General features: G+C 56.0%; 6 protein-coding genes across 6 annotated transcripts; 1 reads left to right on the top strand and 5 right to left on the bottom strand.

The window, feature by feature from the left end:
* Positions 1–194: 194 nt before the first annotated feature.
* Positions 195–1639, bottom strand: CCMA1212_008984 (Carbamoyl-phosphate synthase arginine-specific small chain; the record flags this gene model as incomplete). Its single annotated transcript, XM_073706086.1, has 2 exons — positions 195–1376; positions 1442–1639. 2 exons carry the CDS (start codon positions 1637–1639, stop codon positions 195–197), a joined length of 1380 nt encoding a protein of 459 aa, XP_073555358.1.
* Positions 1640–2874: 1235 nt separating this feature from the next.
* CCMA1212_008983 (Electron transfer flavoprotein subunit beta) lies at positions 2875–3799 on the bottom strand (the record flags this gene model as incomplete). Its single annotated transcript, XM_073706085.1, has 3 exons — positions 2875–2957; positions 3032–3674; positions 3749–3799. The coding sequence occupies 3 exons, from the start codon at positions 3797–3799 to the stop codon at positions 2875–2877; spliced, it is 777 nt and encodes a 258-aa protein (XP_073555363.1).
* A 672-nt stretch (positions 3800–4471) lies between these two features.
* On the bottom strand, positions 4472–5787 carry CCMA1212_008982 (ADP-ribosylation factor GTPase-activating protein GCS1; the record flags this gene model as incomplete). The annotated part of the gene is made up of 3 exons (XM_073706084.1): positions 4472–4777; positions 4863–5633; positions 5740–5787. 3 exons carry the CDS (start codon positions 5785–5787, stop codon positions 4472–4474), a joined length of 1125 nt encoding a protein of 374 aa, XP_073555364.1.
* A 755-nt stretch (positions 5788–6542) lies between these two features.
* CCMA1212_008981 (uncharacterized protein) lies at positions 6543–6731 on the bottom strand (the record flags this gene model as incomplete). The annotated part of the gene is made up of 1 exon (XM_073706083.1): positions 6543–6731. A coding segment is annotated over one exon (189 nt), but the record flags the coding sequence as incomplete, so codon positions are not given.
* Positions 6732–7210: 479 nt separating this feature from the next.
* On the bottom strand, positions 7211–9344 carry CCMA1212_008980 (Single-stranded TG1-3 DNA-binding protein; the record flags this gene model as incomplete). The annotated part of the gene is made up of 6 exons (XM_073706082.1): positions 7211–7525; positions 7582–7815; positions 7873–8176; positions 8543–9012; positions 9069–9162; positions 9295–9344. 6 exons carry the CDS (start codon positions 9342–9344, stop codon positions 7211–7213), a joined length of 1467 nt encoding a protein of 488 aa, XP_073555362.1.
* Positions 9345–11267: 1923 nt separating this feature from the next.
* On the top strand, positions 11268–13358 carry CCMA1212_008979 (NADPH-dependent diflavin oxidoreductase 1; the record flags this gene model as incomplete). Its single annotated transcript, XM_073706081.1, has 3 exons — positions 11268–11656; positions 11758–11856; positions 11912–13358. The coding sequence occupies 3 exons, from the start codon at positions 11268–11270 to the stop codon at positions 13356–13358; spliced, it is 1935 nt and encodes a 644-aa protein (XP_073555479.1).
* Positions 13359–13476: the final 118 nt, after the last annotated feature.

Below are 13476 nucleotides of genomic sequence, written 5' to 3'. Positions count from 1 at the left end.
AAGAAGTAGACTTATGGTTACAACGTGGAACACGTCGTATCTTTGCATTGAATGAACCTCAAATTGATATACTAATTGTTGTTATAGTGCTAGTACCAAAGCAACAAGCGACCCACGATCCCTCGAGACCTTTAAAAACGCCCATGAACAATCTGTTAACCCTCATAGAAACCCATCGACTTTCCACTCTCGACTCAAGCAGCACCAACGAGAGGAATAGGCTCAACGCCAACACGCTCCCTGCTCAGAACATCGAGAATGTACTGGCTGGGTCGGTTGTCCTTGTACACGCGCTGCGCGCTCTTGGCGGCGCGGACATTCTCGAGGTACTTCTCAAACAGGTACGAGCTGTCCATGGGGCCGCCCTTGGCCTCCGGGTGGAACTGGGTCGAGAAGATGGGGCGGGTGCGGTGCATCATGCCCTCGTTGCTGCCGTCGTTGAGGTTGACAAAGTACTCCTTGAAGTCCTTGGGCAGGGTGCTCGAGTCGACGGCGTAGCCGTGGTTCTGGCTCGTGATGTGGCACTGGCCGGTGGTCAAGTCCAGGGCGGGGATGTTGTGGGCTCGGTTGCCGTACTTCATCTTGATCGTCTTGGCGCCGACGGCCATGGCCAGCAGCTGGTGGCCGAGGCAGATGCCCATGATGGGCACCGAGGACGTCTCCATCAGGCGGGCCAGGTTGTAGACGGTCTCCTGGCAGTGGATCGGGTCGCCGGGGCCGTTGGAGATGAAGACTCCGTCAAAGTGCTGGGCCACCTTGTGGATCGGGTAGTTGTACGGGAAGACGGTCAGCGAGGCGCCGCGGCTGACCAGGCTGCGGAGGATGTTCTCCTTGACACCGCAGTCGATGAGGGCGACGTGGAGGTCGGCACCGGGCGACTCGACCACAAAGGGAGCCTTGGTGCTGACGCGCTTGACCAGGTTGATCTGGCCGGGGTCGACGAAGCTCTCGTCCTCATCGGCATCGTACTCATCGCCAATGGAGATCCTAGCGAGGGAGGAACCCTGCTCTCGGAGGTGGGTGACGATGGCTCGAGTGTCGACGCCGGAGATGGCGGGCACACCCTCACGGGCACACCACTCGCTCAAGCTCTCGACAGCAGTCCAGTGGCTGTAGTTGAGGGCGACGTCGGAGACGACCACGCCAGCACACTGGATGTGAGGAGACTCAAAGTACTTGAGGAGGTTGTACTCGTCGCGCTCGTTGGAGGGAACGCCGTAGTTGCCAATCAGGGGCTGGGTGAAGACGAGGATCTGGCCTCGGTAGGAGGGGTCCGTCATGGACTCGGGATAGCCGACCAGAGACGTGGTAAAGACAGCTTCGCCAGAGATGTTAGCATTGGCGCCAAAGGCCTTGCCACGGAAGACGGGGCCATCCTGTTGTTCATTGTCAGCTCTTGTTTTTATATGCACAAATTGCTTGTATATATGGCGCATCTTACCCGAATGGTAAACGTGGCCGGCGTAGACGCAACAGGCTGAGTGTTCAAGGGCTTCTGGAAATGCATCTTCCTGCCCTTGCTGCCGTTGGCAACGGCCTGGCCGGACGAGAACCGGGTCTGGAAGGCCACCCGGCGAGCGGAGCCGGCAGCAGAGCCGGCCGCTCGCTGGGTGAAATTGGCCGCCAGCTTGGAGAACATGGCAGCGGTTGGTTCGGGATAAGGTGTGTTGTTGAGGTAAGTTGAGAGGTTTATAGCAGATGGTCGTCGTGTGATGCTGTTTTAAGCTGACAAAGCCCTCCACAGGTGGTCTATGGTGATGCTTGTGTTAGTTTGCTTCATGAGGGGCAAGGTGAGTCATGGTGGCACCAACCAGAGAGATAGTCCTATAGAGCACGAGAATATTAGCATTTTGAAAGCAATTGATGCAATTCCCAATTTTCAATCGACAAACGAGGGCTTGATCCAACATCTGCCCAATTGTGGGGGGGAATGGACGTTTGCGTCAAGGGCACGTGGGGAGAACGTGGACAACGGACATCGCAGCACAAAAGAGGAAAAGAAGCAGAGTGAAAAGTTCACCATACCTGAGAAGTGAATTCCGACGGGCGCCCGTTCATAAGGGCGGATTGAGAAACGGCAGGTCGAAGATGTAGAATCGAGGCTCGAGGCACTCTAGAAATGTTTCGAGATGTGAAGCGTGATGCGGGTTTGCACGAGGTGCGAGGACTATGTTGACTCTTTCTGACGGATGGTGAGGAGGAGGAAAAAGAAGAGAGGAAGAAAGGCGAGAAGTGGAAAGGAAAATAGGGTGCCAGCTGGAGGAGTCAGATAAAGGTTTAGCGCAATCGACTTTTTTTTTCCTGCCCGTTTGTGCCTCATAGAGAAGCCGGCCAACGATTAATTGGCGGCCGGTGATTGGACGAAATTTGCCGTTTGACGGATTCGAGCAGGGGCTTGTCTTGTTTGGGCCAGCTCTGGGGCGCCGATATCGTTGTGGCTCGTGTGCCCTGTTTTTGTCATTGAATGCAGTCATTGAAAGGACGACGAAACGGGACATGCGAACAGATGAGGGTGATGTGGATATGGACGGATAATAGAGCATAGATGGCATGGCCGTCGATAAGCTAGGACACATTCAGAGTTTCAACAAAGTTGAAGCGACGAGATCTGAGTTGCGACACAGCATAGGCACTTACAGTCTATAGAACAGATGGCGGGGTAGATTGAATCATTGAACAGCATCAACCACATTCGTCTCTATGCTGTCATATGCAGACAACTTCTATAGAGGGGTAGTTATCCAGTCAAGCGCCTCCTATATCTTGAATAAACAGCATCTTGAAAGTCATCGAATTGACGCCAACCCCTCGTAGTGTATCAGACATGTATTGTAAAACATTCACTTAAACAACTCCTCGTATATCCTATATCCCTTACAGAGCACCCAACTCCTTCAGCTTGCCAATCAACCCGTCCACATCCTCAACCTTACCACCACCCTGTCTCTGCGGCGGCTCTGTCAAACAAACACCATTAGCCAACTCCCAGATAACATCATTAAAGCCGTAGGAATAGAATCAGAGAACTCACCCGTAACCTTCAACACCTTCAGTCTCTTATCATTCGTAAGCCCAAAGTCCTCCAGCGTCTTCTTATCCAGCTTCTTCTTCTTCGCCTTCATGATATTCGGCAGCGTCGCATACCGCGGCGTGTTCAACCTCAAATCCGTCGTAATCACCATCGGCAGCTTCGCCCGCACCGTCTCCACGCCCCCGTCAATCTCCTTGGTCACCGTCACGGCGTCGTCGGCCCCAAACTCAATCTTGCTCGCCTGCGTCGCCTGCGGCCACCCCAGCAGGCCCGCCAGCATCTGGCCCGTCTGCCCCGCGTCGTCGTCGATGCTCTGCTTGCCCAGGATCACCAGGTTGCTCTTCTGCTCCTCCACCGACTTCTTGAGCAGCTTGGCCACCGTCAGCGGCTCCAGCTCCTCGCCCTCCTTGAGCTCCACGTGGACGCCCCGGTCCGCGCCCATGGCCAGCGCCGTCCGCAAGATCTCCTGCGCCTTGGGCGGGCCGGCCGAGAAGGCCACAATGTCCTCCACGCCGCCCGGCGCGCGCTTCTTCTCGCGGATCCGCACCGATTCCTCCACAGAGAGGTCGTCGAACGGGTTCATCGAGTGCTTGACGCCGGCCGTCTCCACGCCGGTCTGCGCCTTGTTGACTCGCGGCTTGACCTGTAAACGCAATTCGGTCAGTTGGCCTGCCTCCCTCGGGGACGAGCAGTGAGAATCGCAAGAGGGTTGCTTACCGCATAGTCAATCACTCGCTTCACAGGGACGAGAATCCGCAGGGCCGACATTGTGCTGAGCTGAATGGGGTTGGTGGTTTGGATGCGGCCAGGAGGAGGGACGTCCCGATGTCACATATAAAATAGCCGGCCCAAGAAACCAACCCGAACGCGCAGCTGCCGGCTAGGGCCGGCTCCCGAGCAACCTCGGATACTCACTCACGTGACACGATGCCGGCATCGCTGTGCTGCAAGTTGTCAGCCTACAGAGTAATACCGAGATGCAGGCGTAAGGATGCCAGATGAGGAGGTTCCAATGAGCAGATGTTGTCATTTGAGAAATGCTGAAAAGGGCTACTATCGAGAAGCACTTCTCGTTTGTGTGAGTAGATACATGAAACATTTCCTCCCGGTGTACAGCGCAGCTGCCCCAGTAATACCCGAATCTGCCATCGATCTGAACAGCGGAGATCATATGCATAAGATATATATCGTTTATTAGATTAAAGGCTCCTCTCAGCACCATCATCAGTCATGCCGTGATCCTCCCAGGCTCGTTCAATGCCTTGGATCCGCGCCAAGGGCACCCGTCAAAGTGGTAGTATATGGGTCCATCGCGTCTTCAATGACGGCCGTTAGTCTTGTCAAGTCAGGTATTCCAAACGCTCATATTTCGTCAAAGTGTATCTCTTCAGGCCATAGTACTCCAACGCCAAGCAAACATGTGAAAACCATCCCAACAGTTTACCAATCATCCCACTCGTCGCCTCCCTTGGGCTTCGGGGCCGCGGCTGCGGGGGTCGACTTCTTGCCCATGCCTATAGCACTCGTGCCAATGGCATTGTTGGACTTCTGCTGGTCGGCCAGGTTGGAAAAGTCATCCCAAAAGTCCTTGCGACTGGCATCCAGGGGCGCATTTCTTCTGTTGGAGTCGGGGCCCTCGACAAATCTGGTGAAGCCCTCCTGGGCGTTTTTGCCGGCAAGTTGGGCCTGTTTGGCAAGCTGTGCGGCCGTCAACTGGGCCTGCTTGGCGAACTCACCATCGGCAATCTGCAAACCGAGTTAGATTTAAGAAACTACAGTCAATCTACAAAATCGAGGGGAAACTTGGAGAAACGGCGAGATGAAAACGTACGCTCTTGGCAGTGGGCTGAATGTACCCATCATTGACCGTCTTGGCCGTCTTTGTCACGGTAGAGGCGAACCACCCAAAGCCCTTGGTAAGGGCGCCCATGGGATCCTTCTGGACATCGTCAAACAGCGGCAGCATCCCTCCCTGGCTCGACTTGTCCGGAGCGGGCGTGTTTCCGAAGCCAGCATATTTGCCGCCCTGGCTTGGCGGCAGGTCATCCGGTCGCGAGGCATTGTCCGCCCCCAGCCGGGCAAAGTACCTGTCGTCCACCTTGACCTTTCCGCCCTGCTGAGCAGGGCTCTGGCTTCGATTCGCGGATCCGCCCAGGGGAGTCGCCGTGCGCGAGCCCTGCTTCGCGGGAGATGGTGCTGCTGCAGCAGCGGCAGTCACGGGTCTCTTCTCGCCGGGCACGTATTCCCTCCCCTCGACCTTGCACGACAGCCTCTCCTTCCACTCCTCGCCGACCTCGCCGCTGTATCGCTCGGCAATGGTGGCGTCGTCCCAGGTGAGGCCCCTCATCTGCGTGTCCTCGTGCTCCTCGAAGAACTTCCTCCAGCCCTCGTTGCCGCCCAGGCGCATGCGCTCGATCTCGTTGGCCTTGAAGGCGTCCATGGATATGCTGCGGACGAAGGAGATGTGGACGCCGAGCCCGCGGTGGACGCCGGCGCACGTCAGGCAGATGAAGATGCCGAACTTGGGCGACGCCCACTGCGGCGACGGGGCATTGCAGTCGCAGCAGACGTTGTTCTTGGATTCCTTTTGCAGCGCGGCCAGCTGGCGATTGTCAAAGTCAGTTGCTAGTTGAGCATGTGGCGATAGCTGGCGAAAGGGGGTGCGAGAGAGAGAGACGGAAGCAGGGAAGAGATGCGCCGTGATTTACCTTGGACCGAGTCTCAGGGTCAACCTCCCACATGGCCTTGGAAGCCATTGCGAATCGGACGTGCAGCGGTGCTGGTGAGAAGACGTGGGAAGAAAGGGCAAGACTGCGCAAAAGAGACCAGACAGAGATCGCAGGCTGTCACAAGAGGCGTCTACCGTAAAGTCGAGGGTCCGGCGCGTGATGCTTATGCTGGTCTGGACTGGCCTGGTTGCAGCAGGGAGGTTGTCGCGGCAAGTGGAGCGGGGCGGTCCCAAACATGAAACTTCATACCTGTGGTAATTTCGCCGCCCAGGCCAGAGGTGCCCTGCTGTGCAGTTACGAGCACCCGCTGCGTACGGCTCCAGGCGCTGAAGGGCAGTTGCATACAAGGGCACCTACAGCGCTATGGCTGCGCACACCACTGACTCACTCGCTGTTTGTAGGCGCAATACGTGTACCTACATACCTACATACCCGATCCTCATGGCGATGGATCCATGGCCTCCACGCAACCACTAACCGCAGCCGAGAGCTCCATCTTGCTGCAGACTCTCTCGACAAAGTATCAGAACACTGGCAGCTTGCCACGCCAGCCCACTTGGTATCATGCTCTTCATTCATCAGATTGATATTGCCATAATCGTGATATCCGACACACGGGCTGCAATCAAGCAACATCTTTTGTTCATTTTTACGCTCGGGCTAACCGTATCAGGACGGCGAGAACCCCATCTTGGCAAATGATCCCAGTACGCATTCTCGTGTAAAAAGTCGGTTGCGAGTTGGTCTGCAAGTTGGTCTGCAAGTATGTCTGCAAGCGAGTCCTAGTCCAGGTCAATACTGTACAGGGGACCGCGTTCCGCATCCACAGCACCAGGGCAGCCACCAGCGTCGACATCCAGGCACACCGGATTCCATCCATCGAGGGAGCTTGTCACGATAGCCGATATACTTCCAAGACGCAAGGTCTCTTGGCACACATCCTCTGTCACATGCAACAGCCCCACCAACTCTCACGCGCAAGAAGACAAAAGGAGTACATCAATATCACTCAAAGGCACAGGCGCAAAGTTTCACAGCCAAAATATACTCTTTTTTCATTCTTGTCTTCGCTTTCCTTTTCCCTGCCGCGTGCTTGGAGTCAGCGCACAGCGGGGACGAAGTTGCAGTAACTAGGAAAGGCATGTACGAAAAGATTAACACATTTTGAGGCGGCCCTTTTTTTGTAGTTTTCTCGGTCTCATATCCCATGCTCCGACGGAGGGGAAATATTAACTTGTCAACAAAGAGCTGGCAGGTCTGTACCGTCTTTGGATATCAGAGGTTCAAGCAATATCTGCGTGTAGCTCTCTTCCAACCTCAAAGAAGATATATAGGCCAGTCCCGGCGTCATAATTGAAATCGTCCAAATCGTGTGCCATATCATAAAGAGTACTCATCAAGCGTAGAGGGCAGTGTTGAGCTTGTGAAAAAAAAATTACCGCGACTGAACTTAAGCAGTAGCAGCCGGAGCCTCGGCAGCAGGCTCCTCGGTGCCGTCGGCGGGAGGGGCATTGGCCTCCTCGTCGGTCTTGTCGGGGCTATCGATGGCGACCTTGACGGCGATCTCACGTCCTTCAATCTCCTTTCCGTTCATCTCAGCGACGGCCTTTTGCTGGAGCTCCTCGGAAGCCAGGGTGACAAAGCCAAAGCCACGTCCCTTGCGTGCTTCTCCGCGGGCCTGGAGCTTCTTGATCATGAAGCGGGGGATGGGGCGGAGGGCGATCTTGGCTGACGAAGGTTCGTAGTCCTTGAAGAGCTCAAGAAGCTTCTCATAACACTTAGTACACATCATCGCAAAAACAGGGACTATAGGGTACTCACCTTCTCCTCGGTCAGGTCATATGGCAGGTTGGCAACCATGACCTTGGTCTTGGAAGGAATTCCATCAGCCGGCGGGCCACGCTCGCGGCGCTCACGGGGCGGGCGGTTCTGGCTCTTCCTGTCGTTCCTGTCGCCCTTGGCTTCGTCCGAGGCTGTGTTGGTAATGTCTCTCAGAGGCTCAGCCTCGCCGGCAGCGTCGCCAGAGGCCTCCTCGCTTCCCTTCTTCTCATCGTCCTGCGGTCATCATGTCAGCGCCTAAGTCGGACAACAGCAAGTAGAGAAATGACTTACCCCAGCGGCGTTGCGACCGCCACGGCCACCACGTCCACCGCGGCCGCGACCGCGACCACGACCACGACCAGAAGCTCGGCGGCGGTTGCCCTCCGCACCAGAACCCTCTCCGTTGGCACCCTCGGGCTTCTCGCCAGCAGGCTCGGGCTTGCGAGCGAGCTGAACAGAGACCTTGCGCTCGAGGATCTCCTTGCCGGAGAGCTCGGCAATGGCACGCTCGGCCTCGTTGGGGGTGGACAGGTCGACGAAGGCATAGCCGACAGGGCGGTCGGTACGGGGATTCTTGGGGATCGAGACTGATTCGCTGTACGCACCGGCACGTCAGTAGATGTTCTCCATGCCGTAACAGATCGGGAAGGTCGACGACGGCGGGCAGATGGGAAACCGAGACACAGGCAAGCTGCGCGCTCTGCTGAGGTCTTGCGGGGGTGAGAGGTAGGTGCGAAGCTAATCGTGTGATGCAATGCGAGCACCGCCGGGGCGGAGTGACATTCACCGCCAATCAGGACACCGTCACAAAGTTGGGCCGCCAAGGCAATCCACGGCGGGATGTGCTTTGTCACCGGCCTCGAAAGCTCAAAAGCGAGGCAAAGAGGTAGGAGAACAAAGAGCGCAGGAGGTTGGAGTCAAGGCAGAGAGAGGTATGCACGCAGGATAGGTGGCCACTTACACAAGGTAGCTCTTAAAGAAGTCCTTCAACTCTCCCTCAGTTGTCGCATATGCCAGGTTGCCGATGTACAGACGGCGGCCCTCAGCGGCGCTGGCTGAGGCGGCCTCGTTGGCAGCGGCCTTGTCATCGGCAGGCTTGTTGATTGAGAGGTTGCCCAGAGCGTTGGCAGCGTCATTAACGGGGGTGGCATCGGGGCCATTCTCCACGTTGGTAGCAGACATGGTGATGGTGTCGGATGGAGAGGGGATTGCTATAGTTGGCGTATGACGTGACGTGTGATTTGTAGAAGAGTCGGACTTGAACTCTGGTGCAATGAGGGAGGCAGTTGGGTCAGGGTAGCTTGGTGCCCTAGAAACAGATTGAGAGGAGACAGACGTCGATGCGTTGCGCGGAAACACAGGTTGACTGAAGGTGTGTGATGAGAAGAGAAGAAGGGAAAAGGGGAGGAGAGGAGGCGAGGTGTGCGATAACTGAAATATTTTTTCGGAGGTGGTGCTTAGGAAGGACCGTGCAGGGGAGCAGGTACTCGCATCGCAGGTGCAGCCGGGCTCAGGAAGGAGGTACCGCGCGACCTGGTAGGTACACGCGAGGAGGGGAAGGCAGGCAGAACTGAGGCGCAACTGAGGTGGAGGTCAGGCAGAGTCAGGCAAGGCCCAAGGCGAAGGAGGGGCGACCGCCTCAGGTCGTGGCAAGTATCCCCCGGCTTTGGGGTACCGAGTGGCGCTACCAGGGAGTACCGGCGTCGCGCGTACCCGACGGCCCCTGGAGCAGATGCGGTCAAGGTGTATCTCGTTCCTGACATTCTGGAACTCGTGGAAGCTGGTGCTGCAATGCGCCCCTATTCTAAGATGGCCTGCGGATGGCCTAATACGTGATGCTGCGATGGAGGTGCAGGTACGGATTGCGGAGACGGACACGCAAGCCGCGAAGAGGCAGATCACTGGGAGGTACAGGTACGGAGAGACGGTGCTGGAGCTTCAGGTTACTGTGCGTACAGAGGTACAGTACAGTTCGTGAGAGGATTGACGCAAATACAGAGAGTACCTGGAAGAGCCGTAGAGCGTGCTACCTGCACCTTAACTGGACAATGCAGCTGCATCGCAAGGAGGACTTTCCAAGTTGTCGGTGGCTGCCAAACAGCTGGTACCTCCTGCTGCACCGCAACTTCCCATTGAGGGGGGCGGCGAAAGGCTTGAAACTCTGCTCCTGCTCCCCATAATTTATAACTCACGGCAGGTGCTACCGCGGCCGCTCTAAGCAGCAGTCCCACGATCTGCTGCGCTTCGTGGAGGAGCTCCGGCCGTTTCAAGGGCAGCTGCCACTGCATGGAGAAGCCCCTATTCAATCAATCATGCACTCATCCCTACCAACCAAGGAGACAGCGGGAATGGCCTCTGGTGGTATTACGAGAAAGGGGACGACTGATTAAAGCAGGCAAAAGGGCTTATTCAGGTGCTTATGAGCCGTCTGAGGTGGACGTGCAGCTTCCCGACGGCTCAACGATCCCCCCATGACTAAGTCGCGCCGCTTTCTCACCCAATCTCAGCCCGGCTTATATGCGACCATGCGCCTGGAAGCGCCTGGAATAGGCTGCAAGGCACCGTGGAGGCCAGTCGTTCAATCACAGGCTGCGCTGCTCAGCTCGACGCATGCATCCGTCCAGCCTGGTCGCCGATCCACCCAGCTATTGTGGGCAACGTGGCTCGTGCCACGGCCAGACAAGTGTAAATCAGCCCTGGAGAGTTTCATCGTCGGTGATGATAGTTCGTACAAGCCTTCGCAGCTGTGCACGAAGTCAGCTTGATACCTGTTTACTAGAGAGGTTCCTAGTAGATAATAGTACCCCTTGCTTCGATTGGGCATCAAGCAGGCATCTTCCTCGTCTCTGATCCACCATCAACCTGCTTGGACCACCAGCAGAAGCTATCGTGGTGCAGCTAGAGCTTGCACCGAGCTGTTGGCTAGTCCAGCCACAAGTCCGGAGCGAGTCCGTTCCCCAGATTCCGCTCCGACGTTGGTTCTGAGTAGCACTGATACGAATGTTGTCTGTTAACTGAAGGCGAACTGGTTTGCGAACATGTGCCACAAACAGTGCTATGCTACTTTATACGGTAGAAATTCAGGTGCAGGGCAAATGCATGCACATCTGTCCAGATGAATACCAGCCTATTGGGCGTCCAGCAGAAATGAATTCAGCAATAGTTACTTTATATAAATCCCGTACCTATCATCTATGTCAACTCTCAAGCAGAGCAGACAGACGCAAACGACGTTGAATTAAACCAGCAGTTCATCCATTGTCCCAAATTTCAGCTCTGGCTGCCTGCATAGACTCGCACGTGGCCCCATCCCGAGAGAGGCAAATTCCGATCAGATAAGGCAGCGCCACCATGAACCGATAAGATCGGACGGACTCCACCAGCCACAGACGCAGACCGGCATCGGCCACCCGCTTTTCCTCCTGTCTCTCGCCCACATGCAATGCTGCGATTAAGCGTCAACTTCCTCGTACAAGAATAACGATAGCAAGTTGCGAATGCAATATCATGTACCACCATTAAGCAGCTCTGCAGTCGACTTCATCGTACCTCAACAGAGGAGCAGCAACTCCCTCGCCACTATGCGAGATCTACGTGATTCACAGCAGCACCCATAAACGGCAATCAGACGCCCGTGCAACAAGTTCCGATTGGCCTGCGGCAGCTCGTCTCCCCCCCTTGTCGCCATGGCGAGCCGGGAAAGAAGCGTCCTGGTCCTGTATGGGTCGGAAACGGGCAATGCCCAGGATCTAGCCGAAGAGCTGGGTCGGCTGTGCCAGAGGCTCCATTTCGAGAGTCACGTTGAGGAGCTCGACGCCACGGATCTTGTACGTTGTTCTCTCGCGACAGAGGAAGCAAGAGTGAATATCGATATCCCGGTTCTAACTGGCGTGACGCAGAATGCCCTGCTCCAGCACCAGCTCGTCATCTTTGTCATCTCGACAACCGGCCAGGGTGACATGCCTCACAACTCCCTCGTCTTCTGGAAAAAGCTCCTGCGGAAGAAACTGCCACCAAACTGCTTGAGCCGCTTAAAGTACACCTGCTTTGGCCTTGGTGACAGCACATATCTCAAGTATGAACACCAACATGGTTCTTACCTCCTTCATGGTGATGATGTCGCGATTGTGCTCCGAGACACGAACATGTCAGCTTATTAATCATGGCTTCCTACAGATTCAACTGGGCTGCGAGAAAGCTCGTGCGCAGACTAGACCAGCTTGGCGCTGCCACATTCATTGACCCGTATGAGGCAGATGAACAGTTTCCTGATGGGTAAGACTCTTATACAGATGACGCATGGCAACAAGCCCATACTGAATCTCTTCAGGATCGACGGAAGCTTCGTAAGATGGGCCGAAGACCTGAAAAAGCATCTTTTGGGGCATTATCCACCTCCCTCAGGACTGGAGCCTATCCCCGATGACACGATTCTCCCTCCACGCTGGTCTCTAGCCCCAGCTCTGGATCCTGTTTTGAAGAAGATTGAGGAGATCGACTTGTCTTCACTCGCAATAAGTCATACAAACGGCACGCTTACGGTTCCCAATGTGCCGCCTGCCGGTCTCCTACCTATACCAGCCGGGTGGACAGCAACGTTGACAAGGAACGAAAGATTGACACCACAGGAGCACTGGCAGGATGTTCGCCTCGTATCATTCGACATACCCGCCCTTCCATCAGGCGAAAGACTTCGATGTGTCCCAGGAGACTGCCTCACTCTCTATCCAAAGAACTTCCCCCACGACGTTCAGAAGTTGATTGATCTCATGGAGTGGAACAGCATTGCTGACAGCCCGCTTGACCTATCTACCTGCAAATCTCTTCCTCGCAACCTCTACTCCCCAGCCTTGTGTACGCTTCGCGATCTCCTCCTCAACAACATCGACATAACCGCCATCCCACGACGTTCCTTCTTGAAGAATATGTCCTACTTCACATCCGACGAGTACCACCGCCAGCGACTGCTAGAATTCAACATGCCCGAGTATATAGACGAGTACTTTGACTACGCCACGCGATCCCGCCGCAGCATCATCGAAGTCCTCGACGAGTTCACCTCCGTCAAGATCCCCGCCGAGCGCCTCCTCGACGTCTTCCCCCTCATCCGCGGCCGCGACTTCAGCATCGCCAACGGAGGCGCAACAGTAACCCAAGCCTCCCAGGACAACGCCACCAGAGTCGATCTGTTAGTCGCCATGGTCAAGTATCGCACCGTCCTCCGCAAACCCCGCGAGGGCCTCTGCTCCCGCTACCTCGCCAGCCTCGCCCCCAGCTCCACCCTCCGCGTCTCCCACAAGCCCGTCCTCTCGCCCATCCACGGCGCCGCCAACGCCCAGCGGCCGCTCATCGCCATGGCCACGGGAACTGGCGTCGCCCCCGTGCGGTGCCTCGTCCACGAGCGCCTCACGCATCCCTCCCCAGCCCCCATGGTCATCTTCTTCGGCAACCGCAACCGCGCAGCCGACTTCTTCTTCGAAGACGAATGGCGCGCGCTTGCGCAAGACGCGGCAAGCAAGGGCTCCGAGCTGCTGCTCTTTACGGCCTTCTCGAGGGACCAGCGGGAGAAGATTTACGTGCAGGATCTCGTGCGCAGGGAGGCGCCCCGGCTGGAGGCGCTGATATTCCAGAGGGCCATTTTCGCGGTCTGTGGGGGGTCGACGAAGATGGCTGATGCGTGTAAGCGGGCTGTGTTTGAGCCGTTCACGGAGAGCGGTAATGAGGTTGTCAGGAAGGAGATGTTGGGGGGGATTACATGGTGGCAGGAGATTTGGTGAAAATATGCGCGATAGGGGCTAGGGAACGATGTTTTTGATAGCGTATTAGAAACGGACCTGGTTAGTGATGAAAGGTTCAAGAATCTATTCATTGACTTTATCATGTTGTAGATTTATT

Source organism: Trichoderma ghanense, assembly GCF_004382785.1.
Source record: "Trichoderma ghanense strain CCMA-1212 chromosome Unknown scaffold_14, whole genome shotgun sequence".
Classification (NCBI taxonomy): Eukaryota; Fungi; Ascomycota; class Sordariomycetes; order Hypocreales; family Hypocreaceae; genus Trichoderma; species Trichoderma ghanense.
The sequence above is the reverse complement of the archived record's forward strand: the minus strand, read 5'-3'. Positions and strand labels throughout refer to the sequence as shown.